General features: G+C 37.4%; 2 protein-coding genes across 5 annotated transcripts; one reads left to right on the top strand and one right to left on the bottom strand.

The window, feature by feature from the left end:
* Positions 1-5,185: 5,185 nt before the first annotated feature.
* LOC143344343 (nucleoside diphosphate kinase 6) lies at positions 5,186-7,614 on the bottom strand. Of its 3 annotated transcripts, none has more exons than XM_076770325.1 (4): positions 7,083-7,614; positions 6,048-6,145; positions 5,576-5,879; positions 5,186-5,508 (listed from the first exon to the last, which is right to left on the bottom strand). In XM_076770325.1, the coding sequence occupies exons 2-4, from the start codon at positions 6,123-6,125 to the stop codon at positions 5,327-5,329; spliced, it is 564 nt and encodes a 187-aa protein (XP_076626440.1). In that variant the 5' UTR covers positions 6,126-6,145; positions 7,083-7,614; the 3' UTR covers positions 5,186-5,326. The 3 variants fall into 3 exon arrangements, with proteins under 3 accessions (XP_076626440.1, XP_076626439.1, XP_076626437.1); XM_076770324.1 differs by having other exon boundaries at positions 6,048-6,167; XM_076770322.1 differs by having other exon boundaries at positions 6,048-6,363.
* Positions 7,615-9,366: 1,752 nt separating this feature from the next.
* Positions 9,367-12,111, top strand: App-bp1 (Nedd8-activating enzyme E1 regulatory subunit APP-BP1). 2 transcript variants are annotated; one of them, XM_076771423.1, is made up of 8 exons: positions 9,367-9,629; positions 9,830-9,994; positions 10,095-10,277; positions 10,357-10,852; positions 10,923-11,056; positions 11,135-11,337; positions 11,425-11,561; positions 11,784-12,111. In XM_076771423.1, the coding sequence occupies exons 1-8, from the start codon at positions 9,562-9,564 to the stop codon at positions 12,012-12,014; spliced, it is 1,617 nt and encodes a 538-aa protein (XP_076627538.1). In that variant the 5' UTR covers positions 9,367-9,561; the 3' UTR covers positions 12,015-12,111. The 2 variants fall into 2 exon arrangements, with proteins under 2 accessions (XP_076627538.1, XP_076627539.1); XM_076771424.1 differs by lacking the exon at positions 9,367-9,629 and having other exon boundaries at positions 9,834-9,994; positions 10,106-10,277.
* Positions 12,112-12,119: the final 8 nt, after the last annotated feature.

Here is a 12,119-nt window from a genome sequence, read left to right on the forward strand (position 1 = left end):
ATTAACGGGGGTGGTGAATAGACACTGATATCCGTAAGAGTGGCGACGTTACAGAACTTTTCTATGATACCTTGTACATAGCATTGAACGTTGTACGATATTAACGATAGAATGATATTTAATGTTAGAAGAGTGCTATTAAAAACATTAGGTCTGAATTTCTATTTTCACTCTCCATCATTTTCGTCTAAACAAACATTCTGCGGACATTCGACGCGCCAAACGGAGAAACTAACGATAAAATATGGCGAACGTCGAAGCATCGTCGGCCATTTTCCACAGACCCTGGTCTATCGATGTTCCGAAAAGAAGACTTTCGTGCACTTTATAGAATTCTCTATGATACCCGTTCTACCGAATGTAAATCTTTGTACAGAAAATCGATGTCTTGCATTAAGAAACATTAGTAATAACGGTCACCCTCGTTTACAGTTTTCATCGGGAACGATTTTACAGGGAATTTGTTCGTTTTCTGTACGCTCTTGCACGTGTGCGTGTGTATGTGTATGCGTATGTGTGTGCAACGTTTTGTTGATTATCCGAATTAACGATAGTCGAAAACGAAAGAATTAATTTACTGTTTGTACAGATTCGTAAAACTTAGGAACCATCATCGATATCGACGAAACAGAGTTTCGAAGGAAAGTCGATATCTTCAAGAAATCTTTCGATTCTTTTATTACATAACGTTGTTAAATGAATACAACTTGAAAAATCATTGACTTTCCTCAAAACTCTACTTATTTTTTCTTACTCGATGGATCATTTCGTAAATGTGTCTGAATTTCGTTTTATCTATCTCGAAAATGTATACGAAATATCTGTATACCATTAATTTTTAATCGACTCTACGATTTTCCGAAAGTTCTTTTGCGACCGCTGTTTTTATCAAACTGGCGACAAAATTGTTGGGAAAACTGTAAAGTAAGGAAACACGATAATAAGTGTTTCCTTAAAACTTTGCACCCATCGTTTGTCAAAGCAGATGCTCCTGGCGACTGCGGTAAACTGGCCATGCTTAACGAATTTATCACGCTCGAAGTTTTCCAATTTTGTTCACTCCTTAAGATTCTTGCTTCCATTGATTACCTCTGCACGCGTCTCTCATACTTTCCATTTATCCTCGAAAATTATTGCGAATGACAAACTTGCTGAAACGTTCTCAGCATTTTCTCATTCGATTGCTTGTATCATCGCCCGATTTTTGTAACGGCAGTGCATGTGAAAAAGAACGACAAGCTAGGTACAGTGTGTATATGAGAGAGAGAGAAAGAGAGCGAGAGAGAGAGAGAGAGAGAGTGAGAGATCAGTCAAACTCCATGGACCCATGGTTCCAGTTGGTATAATGTAACAAATATAAACATCAATGAATACTTTGTAAATAGCTAAGAAAGTGAACGATGTGGGAGTACATTCGACGTCACTGTAAATACACGAAAAACGAATTGCTGGGTATTGTACGTCTGTATTATCGTTTGTCTAACAATGTATCTTATATTACCGAATAATAAAACAAAAAAGACTTATCAAAACCGTTATTTTATTCTTTGCACTGTTTCTTTCGTAGAATTATTTTTTCTATGTATTTCAAAACAATAAACAAATTCCTCATAAAAAGAAGTCGACAAGCCTTTTACCATATTGCAATCTGATTAAACTTATTTCATTATGTTCAATTCGAACAGGAAATACAAAAATTCATAAAAATATACAAACTCAACGCACTCTACCAATACTCTACCAAGAGAAGGCGTTAGATCTTTCGGACCAACTGGGCGGCCAATCACATGATTCGTTCGACGAAACAGTGGTGACCGAAGCAAGAAACGAGATAACGAATCGAGTGAAGCTACTTGTTAAATAATTACTGACAACGTATGACGATTACTACTGACTTCTGCTAACCTCTGTTGGTCTTTGCTGATCTCTGTCAGCATGTGCTTGTCTCTGCCGAACGCTACTGACCACTGCAGGTATTTCTGATAATGTATCACCATTAATACTTACTACTGCATGCCCCTACAAGTCTCTGCTTGCCTTTGCAGGTTTCTGCTTGCCTGTGCATGCCTTTGCTGGCCTCTGCTCAACACTGCTGACCACCTCTGATGCTTCTGACATCGTATAACAATTACTACATGCTACTGTTCGCCCCTGCTGATCTCTGCTTGCCACTGCATGCCTCTGCTCGTCTCTGCTGACCGCTGCTGACCACCTCTTATGCTTCCGACAACATATAACGCTTACTACTTGCTACTATTCGCCTCTGGTGATCTCTGCTTGCCACTGCTGGCCTCTGCTGACCATCGCTTATATTTCTGACAACCTATAACGATTCCTACTGACTTCTGCTAACCTCTGTTGGTCTTTGCTGATCTCTGTCAGCGTGTGCTTGTCTCTGCTGCACTTTCCTGGCCTCTGCCGAACGCTACTGACCACTGTAGGTATTTCTGATAATGTATAACGATTAATACTTACTACTGCATGCCCCTACAAGTCTCTGCTTGCCTTTGCAGGTTTCTGCTTGCCTGTGCATGCCTTTGCTGGCCTCTGCTCAACACTGCTGACCACCCCTGATGCTTCTGACATCGTATAACAATTACTACATGCTACTGTTCGCCCCTGCTGATCTCTGCTTGCCACTGCATGCCTCTGCTCGCCTCTGCTCGCCTCTGCTTGTCTCTGCTGACCGCTGCTGACCACCTCTCATGCTTCTGACATCGTATAACAATTACTACATGCTGCTGTTCGCCTCTGCTGATCTCTGCTCACCACTGCATGCCACTGCATGCCTCTGCTCGTCTCTGCTGACCGCTGCTGACCACCTCTGATGCTTTTGACGACATATAACGCTTACTACTTGCTACTATTCGCCCCTGGTGATCTCTGCTTGCCACTGCTGGCCTCTACTGACCACTGCTTATATTTCTGGCAACGTATAACGTATGCTGGTCTCTGCTGACCCCTGTTGACCACTACTGACCTTTGTTGACAACTCCTGACATGATGTATATGTATTAAAGCTTTGTATAATGTAAATCTATGGCAATAAATAATATAATTGCAAAGAATTCTATGTGTTCTCGTCACTTTTACCTTTCTTTTCCGCTCCCCATTATCCCCTTAGTTATAAGAAACCGTTTCTCTACTTAAAACTGGAATTCCAAAGTGCCCGGAGCGTTTTCTGAAATGCCGGTGACCTTGACCTACTTTCGAAATTGGGTCAAGGCCATCGGGATTTCCAAGTCGGCCCGAAGATTTCTAAAATTTCGAATGGCCTTGACCTACTTTCGAAATTGGGTCAAGGCCATCCGGATTTCCAAGCTGGCCGGAAGATTTCTAAAATTTCGAATGGCCTTGACCCACTTTCGAAATTGGGTCAAGGCCATCCGGATTTCCAAGTCGGCCCGAAGATTTCTAAAATTTCGAATGGCCTTGACCCACTTTCGAAATTGGGTCAAGGCCATCCGGATTTCCAAGTCGGCCGGAAGATTTCTGAAATTTCGAATGGCCTTGACCTACTTTCGAAATTGGGTCAAGGCCATCCGGATTTCCAAAACGGCCCGAAGATTTCTAAAATTTCGAATGGCCTTGACCTACTTTCGAAATTGGGTCAAGGCCATCCGGATTTTCGAAGCGGCCGGAAGATTTCTGAAATTTCGAATGGCCTTGACCCACTTTCGAAATTAGGTCAAGGCCATCCGGATTTCCAAAGCGGCCGGAATTTTTCTAAGATTCGAATGGCCTTGACCCACTTTCGAAATTGGGTCAAGGTCAAGGTCAAATTCGGATTTCCAAAGTTCCCGGAACATTTCTAAAATGTTGGTGAACTTGCGAAGAAGGTGGGACGCATCTCATAGGTAAGAGAATGATTTGGAGAGGAAAAGGACGGTAAAAAATGATGAGAACACATAGAATACTTTAAAATTATATCATTTATTGTCATAGATTTACATTATACAAAACTTTAATACATATAAACATATTATATTATATTATATCATGTGACAAGTTGTCAGCAACGGTCAGCAGTGGTCAGCGATGGTCAGCTGACGTCGGGAGATGTTGGCAGAGGTCAGCTTAGGTCGGGAGATGCTGGCAGAGGCCAGCAGAGGGTGGCAGTAGCTAGTAGTAATCGTTGTACGTTACCAAAAATATAAGCGGTGGTCAGCAGTGGTCAGCAGCGGTCAGCAGAGGCCAGCAGAGGCATGCAGAGGCATGCAGAGGCAAGCAGTGGCAAGCAGAGTCCAGCAGGGGCAAGCAGTAGCAAGTTGTAATCGTTATACGTTGTCAGAAGTATCAGGAGTGGTCAGCAGCGGTCAGCAGAGGCCAACGGAGGCTGGCAGACGTCAGTAGTAATCGTTATACGTTGTCAGAAATATATGCCGTGGTCAGCAGAGGCCAGCAGAGGCTGGGAGAGACTAACAGTAGCCAGTCGTAATCGTTATACGTTGTCAGAAGTAACAGGAGTGGTCAGCAGCGGTCAGCAGAGGCCAGCGGAGGCTGGCAGACGTCAGTAGTAATCGTTATACGTTGTCAGAAATATAAACGGTGGTCAGCAGAGGCCAGCAGAGGCTGTGAGAGACTAACAGTAGCCAATCGTAATCGTTATACGTTGTCAGAAGTATCAGGAGTGGTCAGCAGCGGTCAGCAGAGGCCAGCGGAGGCAGGCAGAAGTCAGTAGTAATCGTTATACGTTGTTAGAAATATATGCCGTGGTCAGTAGAGGCCAGCAGAGGCTGGGAGAGGCTAACAGTCGTAATCGTCGTAATCGTCGTAATCGTTATACGTTGACAGAAATTCCAGAAGTGGTCAGCAGCGGTCAGCAGAGGCCAGTGGAGACCTGTTGACGGGAGGTCGGATATTAGTTGTTCAAGAGCGAGATGGGAAGTGTGAGCCTTTCTCTCTCTCGACTCCCACGAGACAGTCCGAACTTACTTTGGGCAGCTTCGGTGAATCGAGAAAGAGTGCATGCGTCATTTTGCCTTTGTCGGGTTTCCGAAACTCCACGAGCTCACGTACGCGCGATCTGACATAGTGTGAGAGAGCACCTTCGGTGCCTTTCTGGCACCTCTGGATATACCTCGCCCATGACTATGACTAGGGAATTTGATTAGTTATGGTTTGCTTCTCCTTCCTATAAACGCAGGAAGATGGAGCTATCGGAAGGAAATTGTAGTTCATGGTATAATTGCTAGTAAAATTTAATCAGTTTTAAAAACAACTATTACATATATTAGATTGTATAAACATAAGCTATTTTACAAATATACACACAATTTTCATATCTAAAATACTCAACAAAATTTTGCTACTTTATTAACAGTATTCATTCTGTAATTTGGTTGTTATTAGTGCTAGTAACACTTTTATCAATAATATGTAAAAATGCTACTGGGTCAAATTGAAGTTGACCTAAGTTATAGTATTTCTCTTCGTTCATATGCCATTGTCTCACATTGAAATCTTTAAAAAATATTGATATCTCCTGTTCTGCAGACTTTGTGGAATCTAGAAAAATTATTTTGCATTGGATATGGAAATAATACACAACTTTTTTAAATACAGAATACCGTACCAGACCCGTGTGTTGCATTTCTTGTATCCGATATACCAAACATCCCACGAATTGTATCTGGTGCAGTATATTGTGCTTGATAAACTTTTGTAGGGCCCATTAATTCTCTCCACTTGTCTATAGCATCATAATTAGCTAAAATGTGAATATCAGACGGGCCACTACACATAAATGTTATGAGCCTGTTGTAAAAAAATTTGTCCTTGTGTTCCATGTAAAATGTTTCCGCTTCTTTTTGTGTAATTACTGTTCTACGTGATCTGACAATTTTGAAATTATTGTCAATTATTAAATCTCGAATTTTCTGAAAATAAAAATAATGCTTAATTTGCGATATCCTAATTTTATACAAGATTAAATTAACTGACTCTTGTCACAACACTGCTTGTTTGTTACTTATATATATATATATTTATATACATATGTATAATACGAGAAAAACATGTAAAAAAGTTAGGTTATGGTCTCTTACTTGAAGCACAAAAGGAGATTTAATGACATGCGGCTTGATTATTGCCAACGTTAGCTGAAGATGCTTTCCCAATTGCATATTAACATTCTTCAACTATCCTTTTTATCAAATTCGAAATATCTCATAATGAAACAAGAATAATTTTAAAATCGTTACTAAGATGCATCACATATTCTGACAATTTAACTTTTCAAACGAAATCCAAATCATAACAGCACATGGTGACAAATTATTAAATTCGTGTATTTATTCGCATTTATTTACGCCTAATTAAAAAATGTTTGGAATCCATGCTTGAAAATTCATTAGGAATTTTCTATAATAAATTAAATAATTTATATAAACTGCAAGATATCCACCTTATTATTTATGTAAAATTATTCTCAATTTCATTACAATTCATAAAGTTATTTCGAATTATATTCGCCAGTACTTATCGAAATAAATTAAGGTCATATCATTTTTAAATAATGTTCATTATTATATGCTTATAATGATTAAAAATATGTACTTCTTTTTACTTTAGACTGTTAGGTCGCATGTAACAAAATTGTAATGAGCAACTTTCTAGGACCAAAAGAAACCGGATAATCTTGCCGATTTGCAATTTCTGGCTTCGTTTTAAAAGTATAACTAATTATCCCTACCGCTCATGGTGTGTTTATTTCAGCACATTGAATTTCATTTGTTTTAAGACAAGGTGGAGAATAAATATACTTCATGAAAAATATTAATTTAATTCTAAAGTTCGGATTATACGTATATTATATAAATTGTAACGATGATATGATAATATATATTTTACAGATAAGACACAGGTTAACGGTGTCTTCTGACAAGAATAATGTCTAAAGCTTCTTATTATTATATTAACTGCAGCTGTATCTACATAAATTACTGAATTCTATTTCGCGACTGCATTCATGCCCACTTAATTGTCCGTTTACTTTGACTCTTATTCCGAGCGTGGACATTTAATTGGGCACTACTCTACCTAATTCACTGTATATCTATATATATCAAAACGACATCTACCATAAATCGCCCAAGTTTGTCGAGAAATAATCCACTTTTTACCCAGTAGATGGTGCTCCAATTATTTACGATCGAAAACTAACTTTAATTTATTTATTAATGCAACAATAGAGTACTCAATCATTTAGATCACTTGTAAATGCTTTACTATTAACGCCAAAGGCCTAAACTTGTCTAGAAATAGTCCTATTCCTGTCAGAACACACTGCTAATCTAAGCTTAACACTGCAACACATATTTCTAATTTCTACGTTCCATTGAGCAAATACACGGTTTCACATCCCGTCAAGCGTAATACACATTAACTTGAGATTATATGTACGTCAATCTAATTAATAAACGCTGTCTAATTATTCCTGAAGACACCTGTAACTCGTGCTTGACACTGCAGCACATATTCCTAGTTTCTACGTTTCTTTGAGTAAATACACAGTTTCACAACACATCAAGCACAATACACATTAACTTGAGACTGTATGTACTTCAATCTAATTAATAAACAGTGCCTAAAGCTTATTATTAATGTAGTAAATGTTCGTTTAGTTTGTCCATGATAAGTTAGAGGTAGTGTGACCCATCGGTGGTACATGACTTGCACAGCCATCTACGACAAAACGCCCAAGTTTGTCGTGGAATAGTTCTTACCACCCACGTTAGATGGATTTCTCAACAAACTTGGGCGTTTTAGCACCAGAGGGTTTGAGGTCGATAAATGAGCACCATCTAGCGTTGAAGATAACGAACTATTCCATGCAAATTTGGGCGTTTCGATGGGTCACCGATGGGTAACCCTATCTTTAACTTATGCACAGGGAGCATCGCGGACGTTTAAGTGGGATAGAATTCAGTCATTTATGTAGACACAACTGTAGTTAATATAATAATAAGAAGCTTTAGACACTATTCTTGTCAGGAGACACCATTAACCTGTGTCTTGGGTTAGCGATGTCTTCTGACGGGAATAGGACTATTTCTAGACAAGTTTAGGCCTTTGGCGTTAATAGTAAAGCATTTACAAGTGATCTAAATGATTGAGTACTCTATTGTTGCATTAATAAATAAATTAAAGTTAGTTTTCGATCGTAAATAATTGGAGCACCATCTACTGGGTAAAAAGTGGATTATTTCTCGACAAACTTGGGCGATTTATGGTAGATGTCGTTTTGATATATATAGATATACAGTGAATTAGGTAGAGTAGTGCCCAATTAAATGTCCACGCTCGGAATAAGAGTCAAAGTAAACGGACAATTAAGTGGGCATGAATGCAGTCGCTTATGTGGACACTACTGCAGTTATTATAATAGTAAGAAGCTTCAAAGACTGTTTATTAGTTAGACTGAAGTACATATGGACCCAAGTTAATGTGTATTATGCTTGATGCGATGTGAAACCATGTACTTATCGAAAGAAACGTGCAAACTACAAATATGTATTTCTTTGTAAGCCTAAGATCTCTATTCGTTTAATAAATACAATGCAATATATTGTCTCGATATCTAATTATTTGAACCAACAAAACAGCATCAAAATACTATAATCTAGCTGAGCCACTGGACATTGTTAAGATCATATGGGATTCCTTTATGCAATGTGTAGAAGTCCTGTTCAGTTCTCATAATCCCAAAGGGACTAGCTAACGTATGATTGTCTCGTGGTTACTTTGTATTTTAAGGGATTTAATGACTCTTTCTAGCAACAAGTTATTAAAATAGGGATAACAAACATTCTGTGTATACAAATTCCAAGCGTATAAATTTATTTCAGTTCTGGAGAGGACGTATACGTATATATACAGTGCATTACTTTGTTATTATAATAATAATAAGCTTTAGACACTATTTTTGTCAGAAGACACTGTTAATCTGTGTCTTAGGTTAGCGATGTCTTCTGATAGGAATAGGACTATTTCTAGACAAGTTTAGGCCTTCGGCGTTAATAGTGAAGCATTTACAAGTGATCTAAATGATTGAGTGCTCTATTGTTGCATTAATAAATAAATTAAAGTTAGTTTTCGATCGTAAATAATTGGAGCACCATCTAGTGTGCAAAAAGGTGAATTATTCCACGACAAACTTGGGCGTTTTAGCACCAGGGGGTTTGAGGTCGATAAATGAGCACCATCTAGCGTTGAAGATAACGAACTATTCCACGACAAACTTGGGCGTTTTAGCACCAGGGGGTTTGAGGTCGAAAAATGAGCGCCATCTAGCGTTGAAAATAACGAACTATCCCATAAGAAACTTGGATGGTTTGTTGACTTCCACGACGAAGTGGTCGAAATTTTTTCAGGTAGCAGGTAGCTTCGAAGAATCTAGAAACAGAGCATGTGTCAGTTTGTCTTTGTCGACTTTCCGAAACTCTACGAGCTCACGTACGTGTGAACTGGCATAGTGTGAGTAGTGCACCCGGTGCTCAATCTGGCAGCTTTGCTCGTAATAAAGTGATATTATTGAAACATTTTCACTAGTCCGTCCTTATGGCATCGCCAGCACCAAAATCGCCAGAACAATCTGAAAGAAATAGGAAATATGACAGACAATTGAGGTAAAATACCCGTTAAAAAATTTATTTTAGGGTTAAGATTGCAGTTTGTTTTCAATTGTCAAAAGAGATTATTTTATAGTTAAAGTATTACTAGGAACTGTGTATAGTTTTCTCTGCAATGAGTGGAATTACATAGATATTATAATGCTCTTTTTCTTAAATATTTCAATATCTAATACTTTTAATACTAATGTACATAGGTTGTGGGGTGATCATGGTCAAGCTGCATTAGAAGGTGCACACGTTTGTGTCATAAATGCTACAGGCCTTGGTACTGAAATTCTGAAATCCTTAGTTCTCCCAGGTATTGGAGCATTTACAATTATAGATGGTAAAAAAATTACACACGAAGACATTGGAGCAAAGTATGTAGATGAAAATAGTATTAATAGATTGAATTATAATTTATTGACATATAAGATAATATTATACTATTAATTTTACCTATTAAATCAATTTTAATAGTTTTTTTTTAGAAGCAGATAGTGTTGGAAAATCAAGAGCTCAGGTAGCAATGCAAATGCTATTGGAATTAAATTCAGATGTTAGAGGTGATTACATAGATGAGGAACCTGAACAAATTTTGTATAATAGCCCAGATTTTTTTAACAATTTTACCGTTGTTGTAGCTACTTCGCTTGTTGAAAAGTAAGGATTAGAATAATTGCAAGAAAGCAAGCATATATGTAACATTACTTTGGTTTACTTAAATAGGAAATGTTTTCAGATCTTTAATTCTTCTATCGCAAAGGCTTTGGGAGCTAAATATACCATTAATAGTATGCAGAAGTATAGGTTTCATTGCATACATGAGGATTCAAGTAAAAGAGCACACAGTCATAGAAACACATCCTGATAATGAAACACCAGATTTACGTTTAGATAAGCCATTCGAGACACTGAAAACGCATCTTGATTCAATAAATTTAGACGAAATCAGCTTTAAAGATTACCCTCATATACCATATTTAGTTGTATTATATAAATTTTTACAAAAATGGATGGTAGATCACGAAGAAGTACCGAAAACGTACAAGGAAAAAACAGAATTTAAGAAACTAATAAAGGAAGGTATGCAAAGAAATGGGAATGACGCGACAAATAGCGAAGAAAATCTGGAAGAAGCTATGAAAGCAGTGAATACATGCATAACGCATTCGGAGATACCGGAAAGCGTGAGAAATATTTTAAACGATGACCGGTGTATTAATTTAACAGCCAAGGTACAAGCAAAAAGCGATAAAGGAATACGAGTAAACTGCTTAACATTATATTGACTTACTGTATTTCCAGAGCAGTTCATTTTGGATTATTGCAAAAGCTATAAGAGATTTTTGTGAAAATGAAGGGTCTGGATTATTGCCGTTGAAAGGTACTTTGCCGGATATGACGGCAGATACTGAGAAATATATAACGCTTCAGCAAATGTAAGATTTTTTTCGTAAAAATCTCGCACGATGATATTAATTTTTCTTATTCGATTTACATAAATTTACTTACTCCAGTTACCACAAACAAGCGATTTCTGACGCGGAAGCAGTATGGCGACGTACGCTCCAATTATTACGACAATTGGGCAAACCATCGGATTCTATTTCCGAAAGGGACGTTAAATTATTTTGCAAATACGCTTCGAGTATACACGTAGAAAGAGGAACATGTATAGCGGATGAATATGATTCTAAAATTTCCGAAACGTACAATATAGGTAACATTTTTAAGGCATTTAGAATATTTCTAGGCACATTTCAGTATGAAAAATACACGTTTGATAACGATTTTAATTTTTGTTCAGTGCAAAGTTTAGAAAACCCGGAAAGTATGATGATTTACTACGTTGTACTTAGGGGAGTTGAAAAATTTCAAGCAGAGTTCAACTCATATCCTGGGGAATTCGATGATCAAGTAGAACCTGATATCGTTAAACTCAAGGTAAATTCGATATCGGCAATAGATTTCTAACCAGTAATGTGTGAATTAGACGGTCTATTTTTTCTTCGAGTGTTATAAGCTTTCTTTGATCGGAGCCGATTTCTTGTATAAGTAAACAGTAGAATTACGTACTAGCAATAACTTGACAATATTTTTAAATAATAAAAAATGTATAACTTTAACGAGTGATTTTAGCGTTTTATGTAATTTAATTCTTTCCAGGCACGCATAACAAAACTACTAATCGAATGGGGATGTGGGCCATTAGCGAAAGACGATTACGTACATGAGTTTTGTCGATTTGGTGGATCAGAATTGCATTCGGTATCAGCGTTTTTAGGTGGCCTTGCAGCTCAGGAAGTTATAAAGTTTGTTACAAATCAATATAAACCAGTTCATAATACCTTTATATACGATGCAGTTTCATCGAATTCTGGAACATTTTTCTTCTAGCATTAAACATTATATTAATAACATACTTTTGTATTAAATAAATAAATAAATAAAAAAAAATACAATATACAAATTTGACTATTATATGGCCCTTTTTTATTTCTA

Source organism: Colletes latitarsis, chromosome 8 (genome assembly GCF_051014445.1).
Source record: "Colletes latitarsis isolate SP2378_abdomen chromosome 8, iyColLati1, whole genome shotgun sequence".
Classification (NCBI taxonomy): domain Eukaryota; kingdom Metazoa; phylum Arthropoda; class Insecta; order Hymenoptera; family Colletidae; genus Colletes; species Colletes latitarsis.